The sequence below is a fragment of the Harpia harpyja genome, chromosome 12 (assembly GCF_026419915.1).
Source record: "Harpia harpyja isolate bHarHar1 chromosome 12, bHarHar1 primary haplotype, whole genome shotgun sequence".
NCBI lineage: Eukaryota > Metazoa > Chordata > Aves > Accipitriformes > Accipitridae > Harpia > Harpia harpyja.
In genome coordinates, this window is record NC_068951.1 from 18,147,748 (window position 1) to 18,169,711 (window position 21,964).

At 42.1% G+C, this 21,964-nt stretch overlaps 2 protein-coding genes across 6 annotated transcripts in view; both read left to right on the forward strand.

Moving 5' to 3' along the window:
• The first annotated feature begins 521 nt into the window (after positions 1–521).
• Positions 522–20,756, forward strand: SAG (S-antigen visual arrestin). Of its 5 annotated transcripts, XM_052804792.1 has the most exons (17): positions 522–562; positions 1,677–1,771; positions 4,142–4,296; positions 4,880–4,940; positions 5,030–5,074; positions 5,349–5,542; positions 6,766–6,825; positions 7,981–8,048; positions 8,241–8,376; positions 8,736–8,820; positions 10,059–10,131; positions 11,062–11,199; positions 11,513–11,590; positions 12,489–12,512; positions 12,904–12,968; positions 18,916–18,925; positions 19,591–20,756. In XM_052804792.1, the coding sequence occupies exons 3-17, from the start codon at positions 4,198–4,200 to the stop codon at positions 19,682–19,684; spliced, it is 1,230 nt and encodes a 409-aa protein (XP_052660752.1). In that variant the 5' UTR covers positions 522–562; positions 1,677–1,771; positions 4,142–4,197; the 3' UTR covers positions 19,685–20,756. The 5 variants fall into 5 exon arrangements, with proteins under 5 accessions (XP_052660752.1, XP_052660753.1, XP_052660755.1 ...); XM_052804791.1 differs by lacking the exons at positions 522–562; positions 1,677–1,771 and adding an exon at positions 1,921–2,136; XM_052804793.1 differs by lacking the exons at positions 522–562; positions 1,677–1,771; positions 18,916–18,925; positions 19,591–20,756 and adding exons at positions 1,920–2,136; positions 16,270–16,376.
• Positions 12,904–21,964, forward strand: part of DGKD (diacylglycerol kinase delta) — a 70,126-nt gene continuing 61,065 nt past the window's right edge. The window contains exon 1 of the mRNA XM_052804782.1: positions 12,904–12,968. The gene's annotated coding sequence lies outside the window, so the exon portion shown is untranslated. The remainder of the gene's footprint in view (positions 12,969–21,964) is intronic.

The window sequence follows — 21,964 nt, forward strand, 5'->3', positions numbered from 1 at the left end:
CATTTCTAAAGGCAAGATACTTTTTCTTCTGCCTGTTGCTGTGGCGGAAGGTCCTTCTTGAGAAGGCACCTACCAAGAGTCCAGGTGACCTTGGCTACTGCGGAAAAGCAGATCACTAAATGGCAAGTCAGCATGCTGAAAGATTAGTGGGAGATTAACATAATAAACTCTGCAGGCTCTGCTGAGGAGGATCAGAATAGGTTTATGATGTTTATAATTTAGGCTGCTATACTTGTGTTTTTCTACAACATGGACACAGACCTTACACAAAGGGCTTTGTTTTGCCTGTTGATGCTGTTGTGAAGTAGGTTAATAATACTTGAGGACAATGGCTAGCTAGCTAAGACTTTAAGTATTTTGGATTAAAATTTCTCAGGACCAAGGTATGTAGGAAATTCTAGTGACCAATTTTAGCTTTTTTTTTTTTTTTTGCTATGGTTTATAGCAAAATATAGTTTATGCTATGCCCCCTTTTCTGCTTCAACCTGCAGAGGGAAGAAAAGAAAATGAAGAAATGCACCTGCTGTGCAGAGATGGCTGTTGCACTGTTTCTCTGCTAAAGGTGGAGTTGCCCTTCAAGCAGTTTAGGGAGGGTGTGGGTGGGCATCTTTCTCCAGACATAAAGGTACATTAGGAAGCATGTGTTATGGAGAAGCTTCTTCCCAGCTCCCCTGGAGATGTTTGCAATGGTGCCATGTACCCACACCTCCCTGGCTCTCAGGAGTAGCAGGTATAACAGGAATGCTCATTCCTCTCCTGAAGGACTAATAATCCTGCAGTGGCAGCAGCACAAACTCTTAAGAAAACCAGCTCTCTCCTTTTTGCTTTTGCACTGTGTGACTGAATAGAACATGTTGATCTTGTGGGTTAATTTCTGGGGTCTCTTCCCTACTTCCTATAACCAGTATCTGGCTTTCCTTCAGCAACATGGGCACATGTGGATTTCCATGTTTTAGGACTGCCTGGTTTGTATTTGCCAGAGTTGATTAAACAGAGTAGTGATTAAGCTCTCCAAATAATCAACCTCCAGTTAATAAAATGTTGCTGGAATTTGGAAAACACTGAAAGAGCTGAGGATCACTGGTTCTGTGTTCATTTTTTGGAATAATTTGTGTACCCAGGCCACTATATTCAGGCAAATGTTGGTGATTGTTTGCAAAAAGCAAGCTTGATTTGCGACTGCAACATTGCCTGAGATGGTGTTGTTCAGGCTGGCAAGTGGTGAGGATATCATGTGCTCTATCTAATCAAACTAACAGATGTAGCCCAGAGGAAAGCTACAGCTGTTTATGCAGCTTGCAAGCCAAAAATTACACATATTGTGCATAATATCAAGACCAAATTCTTGGGGCGGGGGGGGGGTGTGTGCTATTCTTGGGACATTCATGAACAGAAAAGCTAAATTGACTGAAATCTGTGTTCTTGTATCTTACCTCTTGGATGTTGTGCTTCACTCTAAGTAAATTAAGGAGGGGAGGTGTACTAGCTAGCAACATGCTGTTTTGGATCAGCATGCCAATGGGATGTTGGTGGAGCAATAACAAACTGTTTATTGATTATGAGAATAATACATGGTTCTCAATGTTTCGTAGTCCTCCATAATGACCTCTATTTATAGAGACTTGGTTTGGTGTTTTATAAACTCCCTTTTACATAAATGGCTCTTGTCTGTTCAGCTTCTTATCAGGCTGGATGGCTTGCAACCCTGGGAAGGAGAAGATAGAGAAAGAGCTTTAGAATAAAGCTGCTTTCAGTAACCATCCTGTTCTATGTAAGTCTGTAGTCTACAAAGCATGTGAACATGACATTGTAGACCTCTTCACTGGCGATCTGAGCTTCCTTATGTAATGCTTTATGTTGCTGACTTAACCACTTTCCAGTTGAATCTTAGCCCAGGTACAATATTTGCTCTTGGAGGGGGATTAATTCTTGAAATCCTGGATGGACGCGACTAGAGACGTGCTTTCAGATCCCCTACAAATTGTCTTCCTTGTTTGCTAAGAGGTTAGTGATTCCCTCTGGTAGATGCGAAGAAGCATAGGACACAGCTGCGTGGAGAATTCATCTTTCTTCAGTAGTTTAGCAGTTCACGTCTTTGTCCCGTCGCAGCTCCTGCGGCATTTGGAACACAGCAAGGTATTTAATGTTATTTGCTGGTTTGTTTATTTGCGTCTACAGCATGAGTAGGGTGTCTGTTCAGCAGCAAATACTATTCTGGACTTGGAAAACCTACCTATACTTCATAAACGTAGAAATTCTTAATATGTGTAAAGTCTGTCTGTAATCTCTACCTTACCTTTTTTCCAGCTTTCTAAGAAGGGAAGCATTTCCTTTTTCTACAGTTTGTTGTGTCCAAATAGGCCCTAGAAACTGTTTCTACTCTTGAAACAGTTTTAAAATGGGAAAGCAAGCAGAAAAATAGAATAGAAGCAAACTGCAAGGATGGTCATACAGTGTCGGACCAATGGTCTGTCTAACACAGTATATTCATTCACGCAGGTCTAAGAGGGAGAAGTGTAAGAATAGGGCATGTGTAGCATTGTCCTTTCCTGATGCTGCTTCTCAGCTTCAGAGTCTTACAGGGTTAAGGTTGCGCCTGGATCATCCTGTCCAACATCTGCCAAAAGCCTTTTCCCTGTGAACGTGTCTAATCCTGTGAATCAATTTGTACTGGTGATTTCCAGAGCCTTCTGCAGCAACACACTGTACTCTTGCATCTTGTGTTATGTGGGGAAGTGCTTCCCTTTATTTTCAATTTGCTGTCTGATCACTTAAGTGGATGCTGCTATCTTATGACAAAGCAAAAAACTAATCTCTCTGCTTTGTGCCACTGAGGTTTTCTGGACATCTCTCTGGATATCTCTTGTGTCCTCTTTTTTTTTTTTTTTTTTTTTTTCCCCTGAAGAATCTTACTCTGTCTGTTTTTTCTTTGGGTACAATCTGTTCCCTACCCCTGGTTATACATGTTACCTTTCTGGGCAGGTAGCTGGACTGTTATATTCTTAAGGTCCATTCTGTTTTGAGTTCAATGATACCCTGCAAGTAATGGGTTGCATTTGGTTCTGATTTAGGAAAATACAGTAGGACCAATGAGTTCTCCTTTTGGCCTGACTCGTACCAATACAAACCACCTTTGTAGGTCTTAGACTGAGCATGCTGTATCCAAGATGTGGATATGTGAGGGGTTCTGAAATGGCGTAAATGGCATTCTCTGTTGTGTTCTTGATTTATTTCCTAATAACTTCTCTACTTATGTCAAGACACTTTTCCGAAGTGATACCAACTATAACTGTGCATGTCAGACTATAGTTGTGTTTTCTTTGAGTGCAATACTTTTCACTTACCATTATAGAATATACAGTATTTCATCACCTATCCAGTCTGCATCATGAAGCACTCCTCCAGCTTAACATAGCTTTATTTTTGGGAATCCAGAATAGCTTTGTGTCTGTGGGCAGGCTATTCACTCCTTATCTAGGCTTCTTTCCATTCATTCAAGGATATGCTCAATAGCAAATGTCCCAGGACAGATGGCACTGTGCTGTTGTATACTTGCAATGGTAAAAAAAAAAATAAAACAAAATAAAACAAAACCAAACAAAATCCCCAAAGCAATCCAAACCCTGAAAGTAGCCAAAACCCATATGTATTGATATTCTTTATTTCCTATATTTTATCCCATTATTAATGAGTGAAATGACCTTCCTTCTTATCTCATGACAATTTAGAGCTTCTGAAGACAAATCTTGAGGTACCTTTTGAAAATCTAAGTACCTTGTATTTATCAGATTACCTTTATCTGTACTCTTATAGATTTCTTCACAAAGTACTCTCTACAAAGATCTGCAAAGGCCAAGCTATCCCTTCCCCTCCAGATTTTTCTATCAGTCTACTAAATTTTTAATATGAATTAAAAATGAGTTCTTGGTCTTCTGTAATGTTTCTGAAGAGCTGTTTTTAAATAGATTTTTTTTTTTTTAAATGAGGAACTGCTAAAATGAAAAGAAACCCACCTGTGCTGCGCCCAAGTATCTATTGAAATAGTCTTTGATAAACTATACATGGGAATAGAGTGCTTTACCCACCAAGTATAATTCTGCTTTTATCTCATCCACCTATTTTTTTCTGACATCTTTCCCAGGACGTTTTGGGGCAGAAAAGCTTCATTCACCCACGTTCACATACCCATCTTTGACCATGAGCTGCCCTGAGTCTCAAAAGATGGGGACAAGTGGGAAGAATGCTAGTTCTCCTCATAAACAAGTTGTCTTCAAAAAAAGCACCCGTGACAAAGCTGTAAGTACCATAATAATGGCTTTATATAGGTATGAGTTTTACTTGTAGTCAGACTGGAGACTTATTAGAAAGCTCTTTCCGGTCCCGTTTGGGTTTTTTTTTTCTGAAGAAGGACCATGAACTGTATTTGGCACTAAGTTTGAGGAGATGATGTAAAAAGAGTTTATAGGGCAAGCTTCTCGTATATTATAATACAAGAGGAAGGCAACTTGCCTCTCACTCCTCCTGGGTTGTATTCCTGCTGGTAAATGTTTAAACCAAAGCTGATTCATTGTCTTTCCAACCTGATGGCACCAAAAATCTTTGAATCTCTAGTTCTTTGTCCTATGCACAAATATTTATGTTGTACTTCTGGGAGTTGGTCTACTTCAGGTCCTCAAGTCTGATGTCCTGAAGCATGTGAATAATCCTCTTGAGTCTGGTGGGGATTGCATGTTTGCTGGAAAAAAATAAATGTTCCATTTAAAATTGAATTGTTCTGATATCTACAAGACTTGTAGCTCTCTGCTGTGTATGTGTGTATGTCCCCAACGTACAACCATCAACACTTTGTAGTTCAACCATGGCTGTCATCTCCCTACAGCTGACCATCTACCTGGGAAAGCGGGACTTCATTGACAACATAGGGAATGTGGAACCTGTAGGTAAGTCCACAAGGATTTGTGCTGCCGTTCCTGCTCTCTCAACCCTGATTATCCTCTCTTAATCTTTTTTATTTTTTCCTTTCTTTCAGATGGTGTTGTATTGGTGGATCCTGCAATTATCAAGGGGAAGAAAGGTTTGAGGTTTTATGCAACATAAGTTTCAGAGATTGTTAGTCCTCTTTTGAAGTGAGATGCTGAGATAGAAACTTTTTATTGTTTTAAGGGTACAAATGTAACGCTCTTCCCCACTGAATGGGCTTCAAGTAATGTATGTTCTTATATACGATATGAATACTTACTGGGTTATACAACAGTGTTGAAATGGGTTTCCCTGACTCTATTTCACATCCCACCCTGGCTGCATTGTTAGCCTGCTGCATGCCTTACCCGTTATGTGCTTCTTTCCAGTGTATGTGTCCCTGACCTGTGCTTTCCGGTATGGCCAGGAAGACATTGATGTGATTGGCCTCACCTTCCGACGGGATCTGTTCTTCTCTAGGGTCCAAGTGTACCCACCTGCTGACAAGCCAGAGTCTCTCTCCCACTTGCAGGAATCTCTGCTAAAGAAGCTGGGGAAAAATGCTTATCCCTTTTTCTTTACAGTAAGTATCTCATAAAAGCCTCTGACCCTCTTCTCCATACCTGTCATTACCAGGCTGCTGAGATGACTCGGTGATGGACTGCAGACAGAGATTAATAGTGAATTCATATTATGCAAAGTTCCAATTTTGAGTGATAGGCAATGTACCAATTTTTTTTTCTTACCATCCTAAATAAAGTGCAAGAAGATTCTAACTGCATGTGAAAAGTGCTTTCCTTGAAAAGGCAAGGAAACATACAATGGCTTTATGCTAGCAACAGCCCCATATATCCTTGTCTTTCCCATTCCTGAGGGGCTGGAATACTTTATACCATTGTCCCAGTGCTCACAGAGGAAGTGCCAAATCCTTTCTCTTTAAAAATTTTATGGATCAAACAAGCAGATGAAAAGCTCTTTACCAGATGTTGTCAACAAATAACAGCTCATTGCCAAATTCTGATTCTGACAGGATATGCTTCCAGTACTGTCAGTGACATGTCTGCCTTTGCATTCCCTAGGAATATCCAGGTTTGAAAACCGCATGCTCTGATATAGCAACAAATAAGTCTTTGAATGATTCTGCTAAATGGGTAGTACCTGCCATAATGTTATTAACCACTCAGATACAGTCTAGTGATCTTCAAACTGCTGGAGTCTCTAATGGAGTGTTAGCACTTGGTCACCATGAGCTACTCTGCAGCCTTCCCTGTTGGTGTCTGGAGTGCCTGGCCCTGCCCAGGCCAGGAGCAAATGGATACTGGCTGGTGGCTGGCTGGCCTTCGTGGCCTTAGTTGTGTTTCTGACACAGAGACGCTTTGCTCAAGCTTCAAGCCTATGTGAACAGTGAGTAGTGCTGCTGTGAGCTGTATTGATTATCTTGGATGAGGAGACAGTTGTTGCAGCTTCTACTCTAAGTGGTGCTTCTAGGGCTCTGTTTGATTTTTAGAGCAGGTGCTTCATGTGCCTGGACTTTTTTTACTTTTTCTCTCTCTCTTTTCCCCATCCCCTCCCCCCCAGCCCCCTTAGCTATTAAAATATTTTTGGAAGAGAGGTACTTCTTCATACAAGGCAAGATAAGGCTCAGTATATTAAGGCCCCTATCTTAGCCAGAACTTCAAAGGGTTACTGCATTACAGCCAGTAACTGTTGTCTTCAGGACTGCTTTGTATCTTTTGTGAGCAATATGTTAACTAGGGTATCTGAGTAAAATTGCTTTGGGGTATTTTTCTCTTCTTCCTCCCACAGTTTCCAGATTACCTGCCTTGTTCAGTCTGTCTGCAGCCTGCACCTCGTGATGTTGATAAGGTGAGACCAACGGGACACTTGTGCTTATCGTGCTTGAGGAAAGTCAGATGGAAAAAGTCATGCGAATTTATTTGGCTACCTTGAGAGTAGAATAAAGTGATACTGGATTTTACTGTGCTATGCCACAAATGTCGGGAACCTGACTTAAGAGCTACAAGTGTGTGTCACAGTGTTGGAATTTGTCCTCAGAATAAGAAAGGTAATCTAGTTAAATAGCAGCAAGACTACTAAATCTGCAATGCTTGTAGTTTCCTTAAGGGTACCACATGATTTGTGGGTTGGCTGCACATAAAATGATTGCAGCAGTCAGGCTACATGAGAGAAAAGGAGACTGAGTGCCTAAAATCTCATAGATTGCTATAAATAGCATGTGTTAAGACCTGCTTCTGAATTAAAACAAATGCAGAGGAGGGCTGGCTTGCACATGTGTGTAAACAAAAACCCTGGAATGAAATTCACTAGATAATGAGATGTTCTGCAAGGTTTCTGACACCACTTAAAATATTCTTTTTATACTTAACTAGATGCTTCTCTGAACAGCAGAGCTAGACTAACAGCTGGGCAAGGTGGGATGCAGGTTGTAGAATCCCATGCAACAAGGATAAGCTGTGTTTTCTGCCAAGGAATGATATTCTAGCAAAAATTCCCATATTGCCCTGTAGAGTTATCTTGGACTCACACAGATGTCCCATGGTGGTATAAACCTGTTAAAGCAAAGGTCAGCTTGGCCTGATCACTCCCACTCTTTAGATTTTGGGAAAGAAAGTTGACCCTGAGTTAGGCATTGGCATTACAAAGCCAATTCTGAAATTCAGTTCAGAAACCCAAGGTGGACTGGACAGCCTTGCAGGCTGGTCAGTCTTATAATCTGTAGCACGCTGTGACTTCTACAGCACTGCTCTTATAGAAAGCCTTTTAGGAGTAGGGATGTCATCTGTCAAAGGCTGGGAATTAAGCCTAGTTTATCAGAAGCAGCATGGAACAGGTGGATGCTGCCACACCAGTTGGTAGGAATCTCTATTACAATGGTAGGAAGCCAGAATAATTTGCGGTTGGCAGGAGTCTGCCAGTTTCTGGTGTACAGAAAGATATTTAAACATCTGCAGATGTTCTTGGTTTCTGACACTGATTTCACAGCTGTCCTTTCTCTGGCAGAGCTGTGGGGTGGACTTTGAGGTGAAAGCTTTCTCAACAGACAATGTGGAAGAGAGAATTCATAAGAGGTAACAGAACATGTGTGTCTGTCTTAAGCTTTGCCCTTCCTAAAGGGGGTGGGTGGTCAAGTAATGCACCTTGGTTGCTTGTTCAGCTTTGCCCCACTTGTCAGTGGACTTCTTGGGTGTAAGCACACATGAATGCAGAACTCCTGCCTCTGCCAAGCACAAAGTACCACGTTGTCCTCTGCTACTTCCCAGGAACTCTGCACGTCTGCTGATCCGTAAGGTGCAATATGCTCCAGAAAAGCCAGGACCCCAACCTTGTGCGGAGACCACCTGGCAGTTCTTCATGTCCAACAAGCCGTTACACTTGAAAGCTTGCCTCAGTAAAGAGGTGAGGAGTTTGCCCGAGGGCTGTGGACATCATAGCATTGGCATGCCAATATGCATTTTGCTGCCCAAAGTAGCTACTTCGTGTGTTACTCAGATGGTCTCAGCTGACACTGACTTGTCACAGCACTCAAGGGCTCTAATGTAATTTTTGTCAGTAGCTACTGTTAGGGCAAGCTGAGACCCCATTACCAGATGCATTTGAGGCTAAATAAATCATTGAAGGAAGGGTCATGAATCATTGGGAAAGGTCACCTTGTGTTGTCTGGCCTCTGTGAGGAGATTTAATCTAGGGGGACTAGAGGGGTTTAGGGCTTGGGAGAAGCCTCCTGGCTGGATTTCTGAGCATCAGATTCCTTCTAGGTGTACTACCATGGTGAGCCCATTCCAGTCACTATCATTGTCAACAACAGCACGGAGAAAACAGTGAAGAAGATCAAAGTCCAAGGTACGTTTTTACTGTTGCTTGGGATTCTTTGAGGGCAAGAAGACTGAATGGTGAGAGGACTGAAAGAGAGCCAGAATTTAGTGCTTGCAACAGCTTAAGCAGGGAGTTTGGGACAAGTCAGGAATTTATTCCTCCACCTTGTCTGTTGCTGTTTCTTTGATGTTAATCAAGTGAAACACTGCAGCTTTTTTCCTGACTCTCATGGTTACTCTTACGACTTAATTTCAGGCACCAGTATGTCCCCTCTAGTAAAGAGAAAGGGTGTGGCATCTGCAGGGGGCAAGGCAGATGCTGTGGGGAAAAAATCCACCTCTTTTGGGAGGCCAGTGGGAAGGGCTTCCCTGTTAATGTGATGCTCCTGCTGACTGTAAATATGCCTAGGTAGCATACAACTTTGCCTGGGGTTTCAGAAACATCTGGTGATGTGAGAAACAGCCGCTCTGCCAGGAATGGTGTAATTCCTCCTGAGGAAGCTGAGGGCAGGGGCTGAGTTTCGAAGTGTTTCAGTACTGTGCGTTTATTTGTAAGACCCCATGGTTTTTTCATGTGGAAGATACTTTGAGAGATAAAGGATGAGAAAGAGAAGAGAAGGCAGAGGTGGAACAAAATTGCTGAGGTTTTTACAAAACTTTATGGCAGAGAAGACCAATTCAGTGCTGGTCTTGGATGCACTGTCTAGTGATTCCCAAATATTTTTAGGCTGACATACTTCTGTCAGGCTTAAAAAGACCTTGGTCCCCAGATTCTCTCCTCATCAGGGTTTCAGTCAGAATTACCTTATGGGTTTTTTGGTGTTTGATTGGAGAATATACACCATTTATTATCACAGGCTCTTGACTGTAGTCTGCTTGATGATGGTGTCTCCTGAATGCAAATACATGGGCTATAGATATACATGAGATACCAGTGACCAGAGATAAAAGTGGACATGCTTAGAGAAGAAAGAGGGAGATCTTTATAATGGAAAGAGCAAGCTCACGAGGGAAACTGTGGGTTACTGATTTTTTGTCGTCTCCAAATCAAGGCTGGGTGCCTTTCTGGGAAGATAGACTTTGGCCATTTGTGTGCTGTTGGTCTCTATCCAGGCCAGGCTGTCTGGCCTGGTGGTCCCTTCAGGCTCTAAATGGATGGGTTTTCCTGCTGTCCTCATCATGTCTTCCATTCCTGAGACTCGGGGGGCAGCTATGTTTCTGATGCGTACGCACAACTGATTGTCTGCTTTCTCCTTTCTCACTCAGTGGAGCAGGTTGCCAATGTGGTTTTGTACTCCAGTGACTACTATACAAAAGTAGTAGCTGCTGAGGAAGCACAGTGAGTGAATGCTCTGCTTATCCCTTCTTGCTCCTTCACGCCCTTTTAATTACCCTCCTCCTCAGTAATGGGAGGTACTCCTAGCTATAGTCTGGCAGTTGCCTGCTGTTACAGTGCTTTCTCCTCTCTTCTTACCTCGCGTGTGTGTCCATGTGTCCCGCACCACCTGTACTCTCTGGATGCAGCTGGTCTCCTTTTTGCATAGCTAGCAGGGACCCTGCACCTTTTTTCAGAGAGTGGGGAGGTTGCAGAAGAAGTTTGAAGAGTAATTACCTACTAGAAAAACTTAGTAGGGGCTGTGGAAGGCTCCCTGTTGCTTGAAATCTTTAGAGATGCAAGATTTTTCTGAAAGATGCTGCTGTTTGAGTGGAAATCATGGATGCTCTAGCGTGAGGTCAGTCTTTTTCACACCATTTCATTTGGTTTCTTCTGGCCTTAGAAAGCCCATGAAAAGCGTGAGCCTCTTGACATTGTGGAGAACCAGTTGCTCTTTTGCACTGCGCTGCATTGGCAGTGCAGCATTGAACTTTGCTTTGTGAGCAGGTTTGGACACACCCAGACACTTTATATTTTTCTGGTGTTTTGCTTTGTAGCTTAGGGACATGTTCCCATTGAATATTGGTCTTCTCAACTAGGATTCATTTTGCCCACATTTGGAGGTCTGCAGCATAGTTTTGACTTACTTTAGAAGTCTGCCTTAATGTGAGATAAATCATTTTCTGCAAGTGCTTGTTCCTCTCTGCTGATTATAAAGGGAATTTTTTGACTAGTTTAGATGTAGACATCTGCATTGTAGACAACTAAATTTGGACAGATAAATTCCACTCCTTTTGGACAGCTTTGTAATCTGTTTTGAAATTCTCTTGGTTGGGTGTGTAACACAGATCAGAGTGTATCACTTTCCTCCTCTCACCTGTTTCTTATTTTCAGGGAAAAGGTGCAGCCAAACAGCAGCCTAACCAAGACACTGACACTTTTGCCCTTGCTAGCCAATAACCGGCAGACACGGGAAATAGCTCTGGATGGAAAGCTAAAGGATGAGGACACCAACTTGGCTTCTAGTACTATGTGAGTAGAGTTTTAAATTATTCCAGGTGGTGGAGGGTTATAAAGAAGAGGGGAGAATGGAGGAGATATTTCTATCAGGAGTTTGTACCTGTAAATGTGTGTCCAGATGGGTACATCTAAGTTGCATTACTTAACCTATCATATTCGTTCAGGGTAAATAATAATCATGGATCTGGAGAGGTATTAGCTGTCCCTGAGGCTTGTCTGCTCTATCACTTTCAGGAGAATAGATGTTCACCTAGTTCTTGCTCCAGCCATATATTGTTGCTATGTTGCTGCACCATCTAACACTGCTGTCTCTTTTCTCTGGTAGTATTAAGGATGGAATAGACAAGACAGTGATGGGGATTCTGGTTTCCTACAAGGTCAAAGTGAAGCTTACTGTTCCAGGGTAAGAATAACAGACTTTTTGCTACATCTGCATAGAGTTGAGAGGGGAATGTGTGTTTCATTGACGAGTGGGGAGAGGGCAGGACAGTCCACCCCAAGAGAAAGGGCACATGTTGTAGGACATCAGGCTCCCTCTGAAGCATAAAATGCCTGGAAATCAATCTTGGCCAATCCAAAGAAATTGTCCTGAGTCAGAGGGGTTGGATTACCTTCCTTAGATACTATATGACTTTATGGCTGAAGTATGAACCTCTGGTTTGCATTGCAATTTTTTGCTTCAAAGCCATAACTTATTTTATGAGAACTGAAGCAAAACTTTGTGTGAGCCTTTATGTTGGCGTTCTTGTTCTTCCAGAGCAGAAGGTAGAGGCATCTGCCTGAAAGTCATAAATACTGTAGCTCAGGTTCTGTACTGAGCCAGCCTTCTGGGAGAAGCTGAAGTTATCAACTTGAGCTAGTTCCCAGCATACAGTGCAAAAGAGGACAAGGATAATAACTCTCAGTTGATGACAGTCACTGTTTACATTTGCATTTCATTCATCTATCCTTCTTTCTAGTATAAAAATGAGTCAATGATTTGCCTAAAATGTGATAAAATGACTGCTGCCTTATGTGGTCCTCTGATTGCCCTTGCCCTTTGGCTCTCAGAAAAGCAGCCATACCCAACACTTGGTCAGGACTTCAAAAACTTAGACTCTTTCTCCATGGGAAGGACATGAAAAATGAAAATTACCTTTTTTAAAAATAAGTTTATTTGGATGTTATGCTTTGTGACAAGTAGAGAAGACTATATGAGGAAGGTGATTTCAATAGTCCACCAATAAAACAGCATTCGGTAGAGCACTGGAATGGAAAGGCACTAAATATGCTTGTGTTTTTCTCCTTGTTTTCTTCTTTAGCATGCTGGGAGACCTCACCTCCAGGTAAATGTCATCTTCTTTTTCAGACCATGCAGTCACAGTTGTTAATTCATCTTTTTACCTTCTTTCCTATTCCATTTCCCACCTCCTTAAAGCTGATAGAAGTCTGTGCATTCAGCTGTGAAAATGAAGCAATTGGAAAAACGTCTTTGGTTTTATGTACATGCAAGTATATTCAAGACATAATAAACCCAGTTTATTAAAGTGGACATGCCTGGGATATTTGTGGAGAAATCAGAGTTTAACTCTTTTTGAGGGGAAAATTATGATTAGAATAAGATGAAAGAATGGGTGAAACTGGAGTTCAGGGCTTGGGTTGGCCTGAGGTGGGAAGGGGACTGAGCCAGGCATGAACAGAGCTGTGGATCTGATGCATTCTCTCTTTTCCCCAAAGTGAAGTGGGCACAGAGCTGCCGTTTCGTCTCATGCACCCCAAACCTGAGGAAAAGAACACAACAGGTCAGTTATGCCTCGTTTTTGCCTTTCTTTTTTAACAGACTCAGGTGAAATCTTACCATTGCAAGGCTTACAGTGATTTGTTCTACAAGAAGCCTTTAGAGTCTACAAGCCTCCAGTATGGGGGCTGCTCTGTATGTATGTATATATATCTCTCAGTCTTAAGGCACAAAATAACAGGGAGGAGGGATGCTAAGATGGGAGAAGGTGGATATGGGTCATGTTCCCCTTTTATCTTTCATCTGTGGAATCACAACTCAAAGCACAGGGGCTTAAGGAGGCACTGCACAGTTAAATCTTGTAACTACTGTGCAAAATGTCCTGAATGAAGCTGTCAGCAATTCCCAGCCAGATTCCAATATTGCAAACAAGAATCTGTCACAGAAAACACCTAAGACACATGAGCATTGTAAAAAGCAAAATACTTTTAAGCAAAGTTAAGAGGTGATAAAACTGTTCATGATTTTAGAGTCCCTGTTATCTTGATGTGGCATTGGCCATGGTGTCTGTGATGTAGCCTTTATGTTCAGTGGGTATCTGAGAGGAATGTCTCTTCAGAGTCAGGTCAGTATATGGAAGTGTGGGAACTTTAAAGCCGTGTAAGGAGCTAGCCTTCTCCAGGCATGTTGAGGCTTGGGATCAGATGCCAAAACTGCAGGCTGTCTTGAGCATCTGTGTTCTCCTCCCACTTCCTCATGCCCTGGCTGACTCTGTTCTCTAATGGTGAACATACAGAAACTGCAAGGTGCTTGCACTAAATCAGAAGCTCCTGTACAGCATCTGAAGCAGCTATTGAACACAAAATATTATGCCAGCATTTCGATGTTGGGGCTGTTACAGATGAGTCATCTTGTCCTGCCCTCTATATTTGGACAGAGTTGCATGGGCTTCAAACAAAAATCCATGGCTGCTTCTACGCTGCTTTTCTTTTTCTTTCTTTCTTTTTTCTTTGGGCCCAAAATTACCTAAAAGCATGACCACTGGAGGATGATGGTGGAACCTGTGAGAAGAGTTATCCCAAGACAGGTGCTTTGTTCTATGCTGGAACCATTAGAAAGGGGTGACTTGAGTCCTTATTGTATGAAATTGTTGGAGGAATTAAGTGTGAGTGATGAGAAGACGGACTCCACGCTCAGTTGCTCTGGTTGGGAATCAGTGTTTGCTAATTATGGATGTGCTGGAGTGGGCAAAGGTTCTTCACTCCTGCAAGAATTGCACTGTAGGAAACTCATGTTCACTGGGAAAACCCCTGCGGTGAGCGGTGCCAGCATGGCCTCTTAGCAGAGACACAGAACGTGTTCGTAGAAGTTTTTTGTGCACATTACACCCCCATCAGAGTAGCACAGTGAGTCTAGGAAGCACCTTCAGGACAAATCCACAAGGCCTTTTCTCCTCTTGCCCCCTTTCTGCTGTGGCTGCAAAGGAGACAGCCACGTCACTGAGGAGTAGCATGGGACACCCCACAGCAGCATGCAACCCAAAGCTTCCTCCAGCTGTCCTATGAGGTGGAAATCGGGTGCTCAGGGTTGGTGCATAGGACTAATAAGGTTGGATCACCTTGGCGAAGCTGCTGTGAAGCAAATGCTTTTGTTGGCATAGCTGTGCCCATGCTGTGGGTTTCCCTTTCATGCTGCAGGCCAGCAAAGCTCTGCCAGCACAACACTGACATTGCTGCACACTTGATCATGATCGCAAATGGGTGACTCTGTGGGACAGTTGCTTTGGCAAGGGTCTTCTGTCTCTTCCGGTAGCTTGTACATACTGAAGCATTTCCCTCAGACTTGCCTGCAGCAATCCCCTTGCCCAGGAACTTGGTGAAGTGCTGGTACTGGCACTAGTGGCCCCAGGAGCGGTGGCTGGTGAGGGCCATCTAGTGTCGGTGGGAAGCCTGGCAGGGCAGAGGTGCTGGTCGGGCAGCTCAGGGCTGCAAAATCTGGAGCTTTCATGGGTACAGAGAAAAGCTTGAAAACTTCAAAGAAGGATCGTCCAAAGGCTTAGGCAACTGTAAAGAATGTTACATTTTTAGAATGGTGTGAATTCTTGTACATGATATTTTTTGGTGTTAACAATGTTGCAACCCCCTTTCTATTACTTAGGCTTTAGGCAGATTATTCTGGCAGAAGCATTTGTAATATAAGGAAAAAATGGAAGTCGGTCAGCTCTCCCTTCTAAGATCATTTCAAAGGATGGCTGATATACTCCTTTATATAGTACACTCAAAAGGATGTGGGTAGAAGACTTTACAAGGGAAATGGAGAACTGTAATATTTCTCAGATCGCTTCCCCCAACACGTCCTCTTACCAAAGGCACAGCCCACGTATTGTTTGCTACATCAAAGTCTTCTAGGAGCTCGCAGTCAGAAGACAGCTATGGTTCATGTATTCTGTGCAGATGGAAATTGCGAGTTTCTTACAAACTGAAAAAAATACAGGTAGTTTCAGGACTTTATCCCATGGGAAAGACCTACAAATGGTTAACATGAGAAATAAATGCTTTCTCTTAAAAAAAGACACTGTAACACAACAGAAAATTCCTCTGAAGCCTGCATAGCTGACTTGAAAACTGTTCTGGAATGTGGTGTCTGAGCTCATTACAGTGAATAAAACAGCCTCCCATATGAAGCTGGTAAATTAAAACTCTTTCCGGCCTTATTGGCTGGTAGTTTTCCATGCACTGTGCCTAATCACTCTTCCCAGTTACAAGTTCATGCTTTTTAAATTTTTATTCTACCACCTTAGTTCATAAACTCTTAGAAATAAAATGTGTTTCATTAGTGAAATACCATCTAACTTGGAATCAAGCAAATCAAGATTTAATTGCAGAGATGGAGCTTCAACAAACAGTGTTTAGACTCTCAAAGGCCCCAAAAGATGGAATTTTTCTTTGTTGGCTTGTTCGGCAGCCTCTGCAGTGGGTGTAGGCAGGGGTGCACGCACAGGGAATTTTGAGATCACTCCTTATCTTCTTTTTCCGTTCCCTTTTGTTGTTACTGATGAGTCAGTAGTAACCAGTTTGCCTATTGCACCTCCCTGCTTACTTGACTGGACACAGCTGAGAAAAAGGAAAGAAGTCAAAGCAACCATCTTACAGAGTCAAAGCTAAAGTGGGATTAAAAAAATGCCACGTATTATGATTTATTCCTTGCAGTGGGGTAATATCCTTTTCCCTTCTCTAGCCAAGGTGATTTATGGCAAAAGTAAATAAAACGTGTAGCATCAGTATATTGAATCATGCAGGGCTGATTCGAGTGTAGAGAGCCTCAGAAAGACAAGCTTCTGAAGAACATAGTTTAATTTTTTTTAGGGCCAGACTGGGGCAAGTGTGATCAACTGCTGTGTGCTTTATTTCACAGCAGATTGCTTTGCCCTTTTTATTTGTCTGTAAGCGAGCTCTGAGGCATGCATTGTTCAGCAAAAAGCAGGTCTGTCGGAGTGCGTGGCTATTGCAGATTGCTTGATCTTTCTTTTCTGTGCCTGGAGGAGACAGAAAAGGAACGGCTTGCTACCTTTCCTTTCCCATGTTTATTTATAGCTTCCTTGTGTTGGACTTCTTGTAGGCCAGCATTTGCATGTTTCATGTGTGCTGGTTTTGCAACTGTTTTTGGACCCATGTGGTTCACAGGTGGTTATTTTTAGGCAAAGCAGCTCTTGTCGCATTGGCAGTCTGTCTTTTCCGCCTGTTGACAAAAATGTATAGAGATCTGTTTCTTTTAAAGATAGATTCAAACTGGGCTGTGTGTCGTTGTGCTTCCAAGACCTTTCCTGGTCAGCAGTTAGCCCAGAAGCTCCTGCTGGGTTTTTCTCAAGGCTGTGGTCTCAGCATGAGTTCTTTGGTCTGCGGTTTTCCTGCCCTTCTCCTGATGTTTTACATTTTGTGGTGGGCCTATGTCTTGGACACTGGTTTTTGTTTTGGCTGTTGTTCAACAAATGGTCATTTATCTGCTCCCTTGTTAAACTTGCATGAAAGGGCTGGTTTCAAGAAACCCATAAATGCGTTGTCCCTTTAATAGCAAAGCTATACCTGCCCTGTGTTGGTATTGTCACTTTCAGAAATTAGTGAATTTTTAAAGCACTTGATTGAATGTCTTGAAAAATAACACAGCTTACTCCCCCCCCAAAGTTAAGAGAGGTTAAAAGCAAGCTTATAATGAAAATTACCATATGCCACAACTTTAATTATGTGGAATTGTTTCTGTGGCTGCATAATAAAAGCTTACAGAAAACCCTCTGCAGAGAGTATGATGACATTCTGGAGCCTCACAGATCCTTGAACACAGCCCCCTCCCATCCCCACCCTCAAAACAATTGCTAGCATGCTAGTTAAAAAAAGAAAAAGTCTATCCATTTTCAGGTTCCTGATAATTTTTCAATGTTATAATTTCAAATAAGCCACAGGACAGCAAGAGAACTATGTGGAGTGGGCCTAATTCCTGGTAGGGTGTGAATGTAGCCATTTAACAAGCACATGGGATGTAGTATAGCAGCCTGAAGGTAAAGTAGTGCATCTTTGAATGTAATCTTACATCTGAGGTATATGTGATGAGCATTACTCTACTGTCACACTACCTATGTATTGATTCAGTGATCACTTATCTGACAGTAAAGTATATGTCCAACTGAAACAATACCTATTTTCGCCCCTCAACCCATTTTGTAAAATTGGCTTCAAACCGCATTGGTGGCTATCTCACTCAGCTTCACCCACATCATTGATGTCACTGTTCCCATAGTAATGAATGTACTTCAAAGAGGGGAAAAAGAGCAGACTATTTAAAGAATAAAAATTGGAGGAAAAATGAAATTAGAACGATGCTTTATGTGTTGGAAATTTTTAAAGTTCTAAATATTTAATTTTAAATCCATTCCAATCAAGCATGAATGCCCTGAGACTCCAGACTTCATCTTGACTTCTGTGAGTAGAGGAAACCATCCTTTCCGAGTCTGAATAGACACTGTCATTAATGTCTTTTCATGATCCATCCTTTAAGGCATTTTGGTTAGAGTGGCCCCATTTGGCACACTTTTAATGCTGACTTTTCCAGCAGTGCTAGTCGCCACTTCTTGCCCTTGATTTCAGTGTGTGTTGTGGGTTGGAGTTCTCCAGGTAGTGAGTTATCCAGTCACTGAAGCATCCCAGATCCCTGACAACTTCTGTAGAACTAGGTGTGCTTTGCTCCCTGACTTAAACTCATGAGAAGTAAGCCAGTGAAGCAACTGTTACTTGCTAAAGCTAAAGTAACTGAGAGAACAAAAAAATCCCTGTCCCCATTTCATCACTGCAATACAGTCGGTTCTGCTTATTTTAGGCTGTGCTGAAACAGCTTCCAAGGAATCCTGCTAGCAAGCAGGATTTGTTACAGTGTGGTTAGCAAAGATCCCATTAAAGAAACAAAAGTGCCAAAGGTCTCAGGATTATATTTAGGCAAGGATGAAATCAGGAGTATTGCCTCAAGTGCATAAACTATCTAATGAGACTACCTAGGCCTTTCTGTATTCTGACCTCGTTTTGATTTTAATACCTTCATGTTTATTGAATGAGAACATTGTCTTCTCATCAGCTGACTACTCACATTACAGTGACAGACCAATTAAGACTAACATCATGTCATGCAAGCACTGTCATCTCTGAGTAGTAGTGTGTGCACAGATGTCTCTCACAGCTGTGACCGCTAGCAAGCATAAATGGGAAAATCTGTCTTTGTTTCTCAGCCCTTCTGATGCCTTGGGCAACGTTGCTAGAGTGCTTTTCCATTCGGGAGATGAAGTTTTGCTTCATCAGGTGCATGTATGCACATTTTGAGACTTTCTGGAATTCTCCTTGTATTGCTGCAAATCCTACTGCTTGTCACTTGGTCCTGTCGGTTTATAAATTTTTGCTGCTTTTAGCATCCACTGTTCTAACTACTTGGTGTGTCTTTTTTCCTCCTTTACTACATGCTGACGACTGCAGGGAAGGATGGGTAAGTTTCTTTTAATGATATTTCACATTCTAGCTGCAGTTGTGCATTGACTCTTGGAAGACTCCTCAAAATTGTACAAAAAATCCACAGGGTTCACAGAGTACAAGCTTAAAGCCAAAGTAAGTTACAGTGGCTTCACAAATTACTGCTATCAGCTGAACAGCAATGACTGACCATGTGATGAAACTAGTTTTAGAGAACATGTTTTGCCTCACAGTTGGAGGGAGGGATGTGTTTGTGGTCAGCTGATGCACTGTAGCTCTAAGTTTCAGGAACTCAATAGGTTTGACCATGTGCTTCTCTTTTAGTACAGAAGGAATAAGGATGAAAGTTTCACATTTTATTTCTAGACAAAGACCCTTTCAGGCTGCAGACTATTCAGCTAGCTGATAAATATTTAGCTGAAATGGACATGATTCAGTACAGATGAAAACCTCCTCAGTTTGTGTCCTGACTTGCTCAATCAACTGCTTTTCATACTAGCTAGAATACCACCAATGAAGATGGTGCCTGTGGGAATGTGATCCAAATCCCTTTGAAGACAAAGGAAACATTACCAGAGTCTGCTCAGGCTTCTCCTTTTCCTCCTGTATGTTGACTTTAGTCTGCTGGTATAAAAAAATTGCTAACATCATTTTGAAAAACCTGTGTTTCTTCCATTGCAGTGAAGCAGAGCTGGTATTTGAGGAGTTTGCTCGTCAACAGCTAAAAGATACGCTTGATGATGAAGACAAGAATATGCCCTCAACTGATGAGTGACTAGAAGAACAAGCTGCTAGAGAAGCTACGTAGTCTGGCATCAATTAGAAATCTAGGGCCTAGGTTTCTAGTAAACTGCATGTTCTCAGTGCATGCATGGTCTTTCAGGGATCAACCCTGAGATCAGTGGACACAAAATCATGAATCTCTATGGCTTATTAAAAGTTTTGGCTCTAGAAGAACGTGGCAAACTCAAAACCTGATGCTTACTTGAGCTATTGGAGGAGGACAGGAAGGCTGCCATGCCATGACTTCTGCTTTCAGGGCTACCTAATAAAAAGATTGGTTGCTTTCACCACTGATGAGAGCTTAAATGATGGTTTGTGCAGCCTACCTAGACTTACTCGATGTCAAAGAGCCTCTGACTTTGAAATGCTAGTGTACCAAGTCCTAGTCTGAAAGGCTGGCTTGCAGCCTTTGATGATCCACTGAAGTTTCTCAGCAGACTGTACAAAACTGATTTTATTTCCTTTTGGTTGCTTTTGTGTTTATGCTTTACCAAACTCATCTAGTTAATGTTCTCAGTGCTTGCACTGTTCCCGTGTGGCTTACATCCACTTTCTGTACCATTAAATGTCTTGCAAGTCAACTTCCACAGTGGCTATAATGCTGAGATACAATGTTAGCTTTCTAGCAATATTAACTGCGTTATTAAAGATGAGAGAAATGTGCACTGTCCATGAATTCCTTAACAAAGCTCCCTATATACAACCCCAAACAGAGAACTGCTAGTCCAGAAGATCCTATATTTAATCTAGTTTCCTGTATGCAACAGTGCTTCAAAAGACAGTGCAGTAAAATTGAGGAAATTATGGGGCAGCCTGCCCTGAGGAGCCTTTTCCAACATCCATCTGCCAGAGGTCGGTTTATGCTTTAAGACATGAGATTGTATTCTGCAAACTTTGTTCTCTCTTGTTGATCTGGATATTCTCTTTATCCATGTAAATGTCTAATCCTTTCCTGAATCTTTCTTATATTTTGGCTGAAGTGAGTTGCATCAGCTAATTACATTTTGCATGTAAAATGGCTGGTGTTTTCTTTTGCTCATTTTTGCTCTAAATTTGCTTTTCAATGTCTCTGGTTTACATTCTCCTGGGAAGTCTGAATGCAGGGCCTGTATTTATTAATGTAAACTTCTGTTTCCCACCCCATGCACCAGAAAATGGAGTTAAGAGCTTCCCACTTATATCTTAGTTAAAAACGATGTGCTTTTAACAGAGAAGAAAATGAGGGAGACATTTTTGAGATGTCCGTTTCCTCCCAGCGCAAGCGGGACTCCTGGTGAAGGCCTGCTGTAAGCATGTTGCGCTTCCATCCTGCTTCACACTGCAGAGGCTGTGCAAACTGAGCTTGCCCACTCTCTGGCTTAGGTTACTATTAGTAAGTGTAACAAGCCAAAGCAGTGTGCTTTGGAGAAAAGTGTGGGCTGTGCTCTGGCATTTCTGCAGAATTGTTCTATATACAGGCATCGTTTTTTGAGCAGAGGCTTGCTCATTTGTTTTTTCTCATTGACGCCATCACGGTTACAAGCCCTACTTTTACAGATGGTCCAAAGGCTTTAACCAAACAGCTTTATATGTGGCCTCTAACACTTAAAAATAGGTTGGGTTAAAAGTAAAACCTTCTCCTGTTTTGCTTCTGTAAACTGATCTTGATTAAGGTGCTAAAAGCAGTTAATTAAGACCACAGCTGATTTCACAGTTCCACCAGTGCTCTTGCCTAATACCACCTGTCAGTGTGTTTTGGCTCCATTAGTCACAGCTGTCTTACCTTAGACGAAATTGCAAGAGACAGTATGTTTGCTCTGCTCTTTCTAAGCATTGTGTGTTTTGCTGCTAAAGAAACCCTGTGGCCATTTTCAGGTGTTCATGGTCAGTATAATTTCTGTTTGATTTCAACTTTGGGGTTGGGGGAGGGTTAGGCATTTGTACCTGGATTTCTGGGAAGGCTTTTCTAATGATTGCCCTAGTATTTTTATTACTAATTTTTCTGATGGCTTGAGAAGAGCATACTGATACAGTAAGGTTGAGCACATTGCTGGTAGTGAATATGTTGGTCTTGGAGAGCTGGTATTCAGGAAATCCTTTAAAGATGCTAAGAGGAGGAGAGGGACAGCGTGTGACAATATTCCAGTTTTGCTTCAAAGTGCAGCTTCCTCCACAGAGGTGTTTCCTTCAGTGTTCCTGGCTGCTGGACCTGTAAGTATGGGACTAGCAAACTGAAAGGCCTGATTCTTTTTTTTTTTTTTTTCTTGTATGTCAACCTTGTGAGGCACCTCTG

What these genes read in the sequence shown, in the direction of transcription:
- SAG (XM_052804792.1), top strand. Translation starts at nt 4,198, where the DNA reads ATGAGCTGCCCTGAGTCTCAAAAGATGGGGACAAGTGGGAAGAATGCT. An exon ending in CACCTCGTGATGTTGATAAG is followed by an intron (nt 6,826 to 7,980) that starts GTGAGACCAACG and finishes TTTCTCTGGCAG; the next exon opens with AGCTGTGGGGTGGACTTTGA. An exon ending in CTGGGAGACCTCACCTCCAG is followed by an intron (nt 12,513 to 12,903) that starts GTAAATGTCATC and finishes TTTTCCCCAAAG; the next exon opens with TGAAGTGGGCACAGAGCTGC.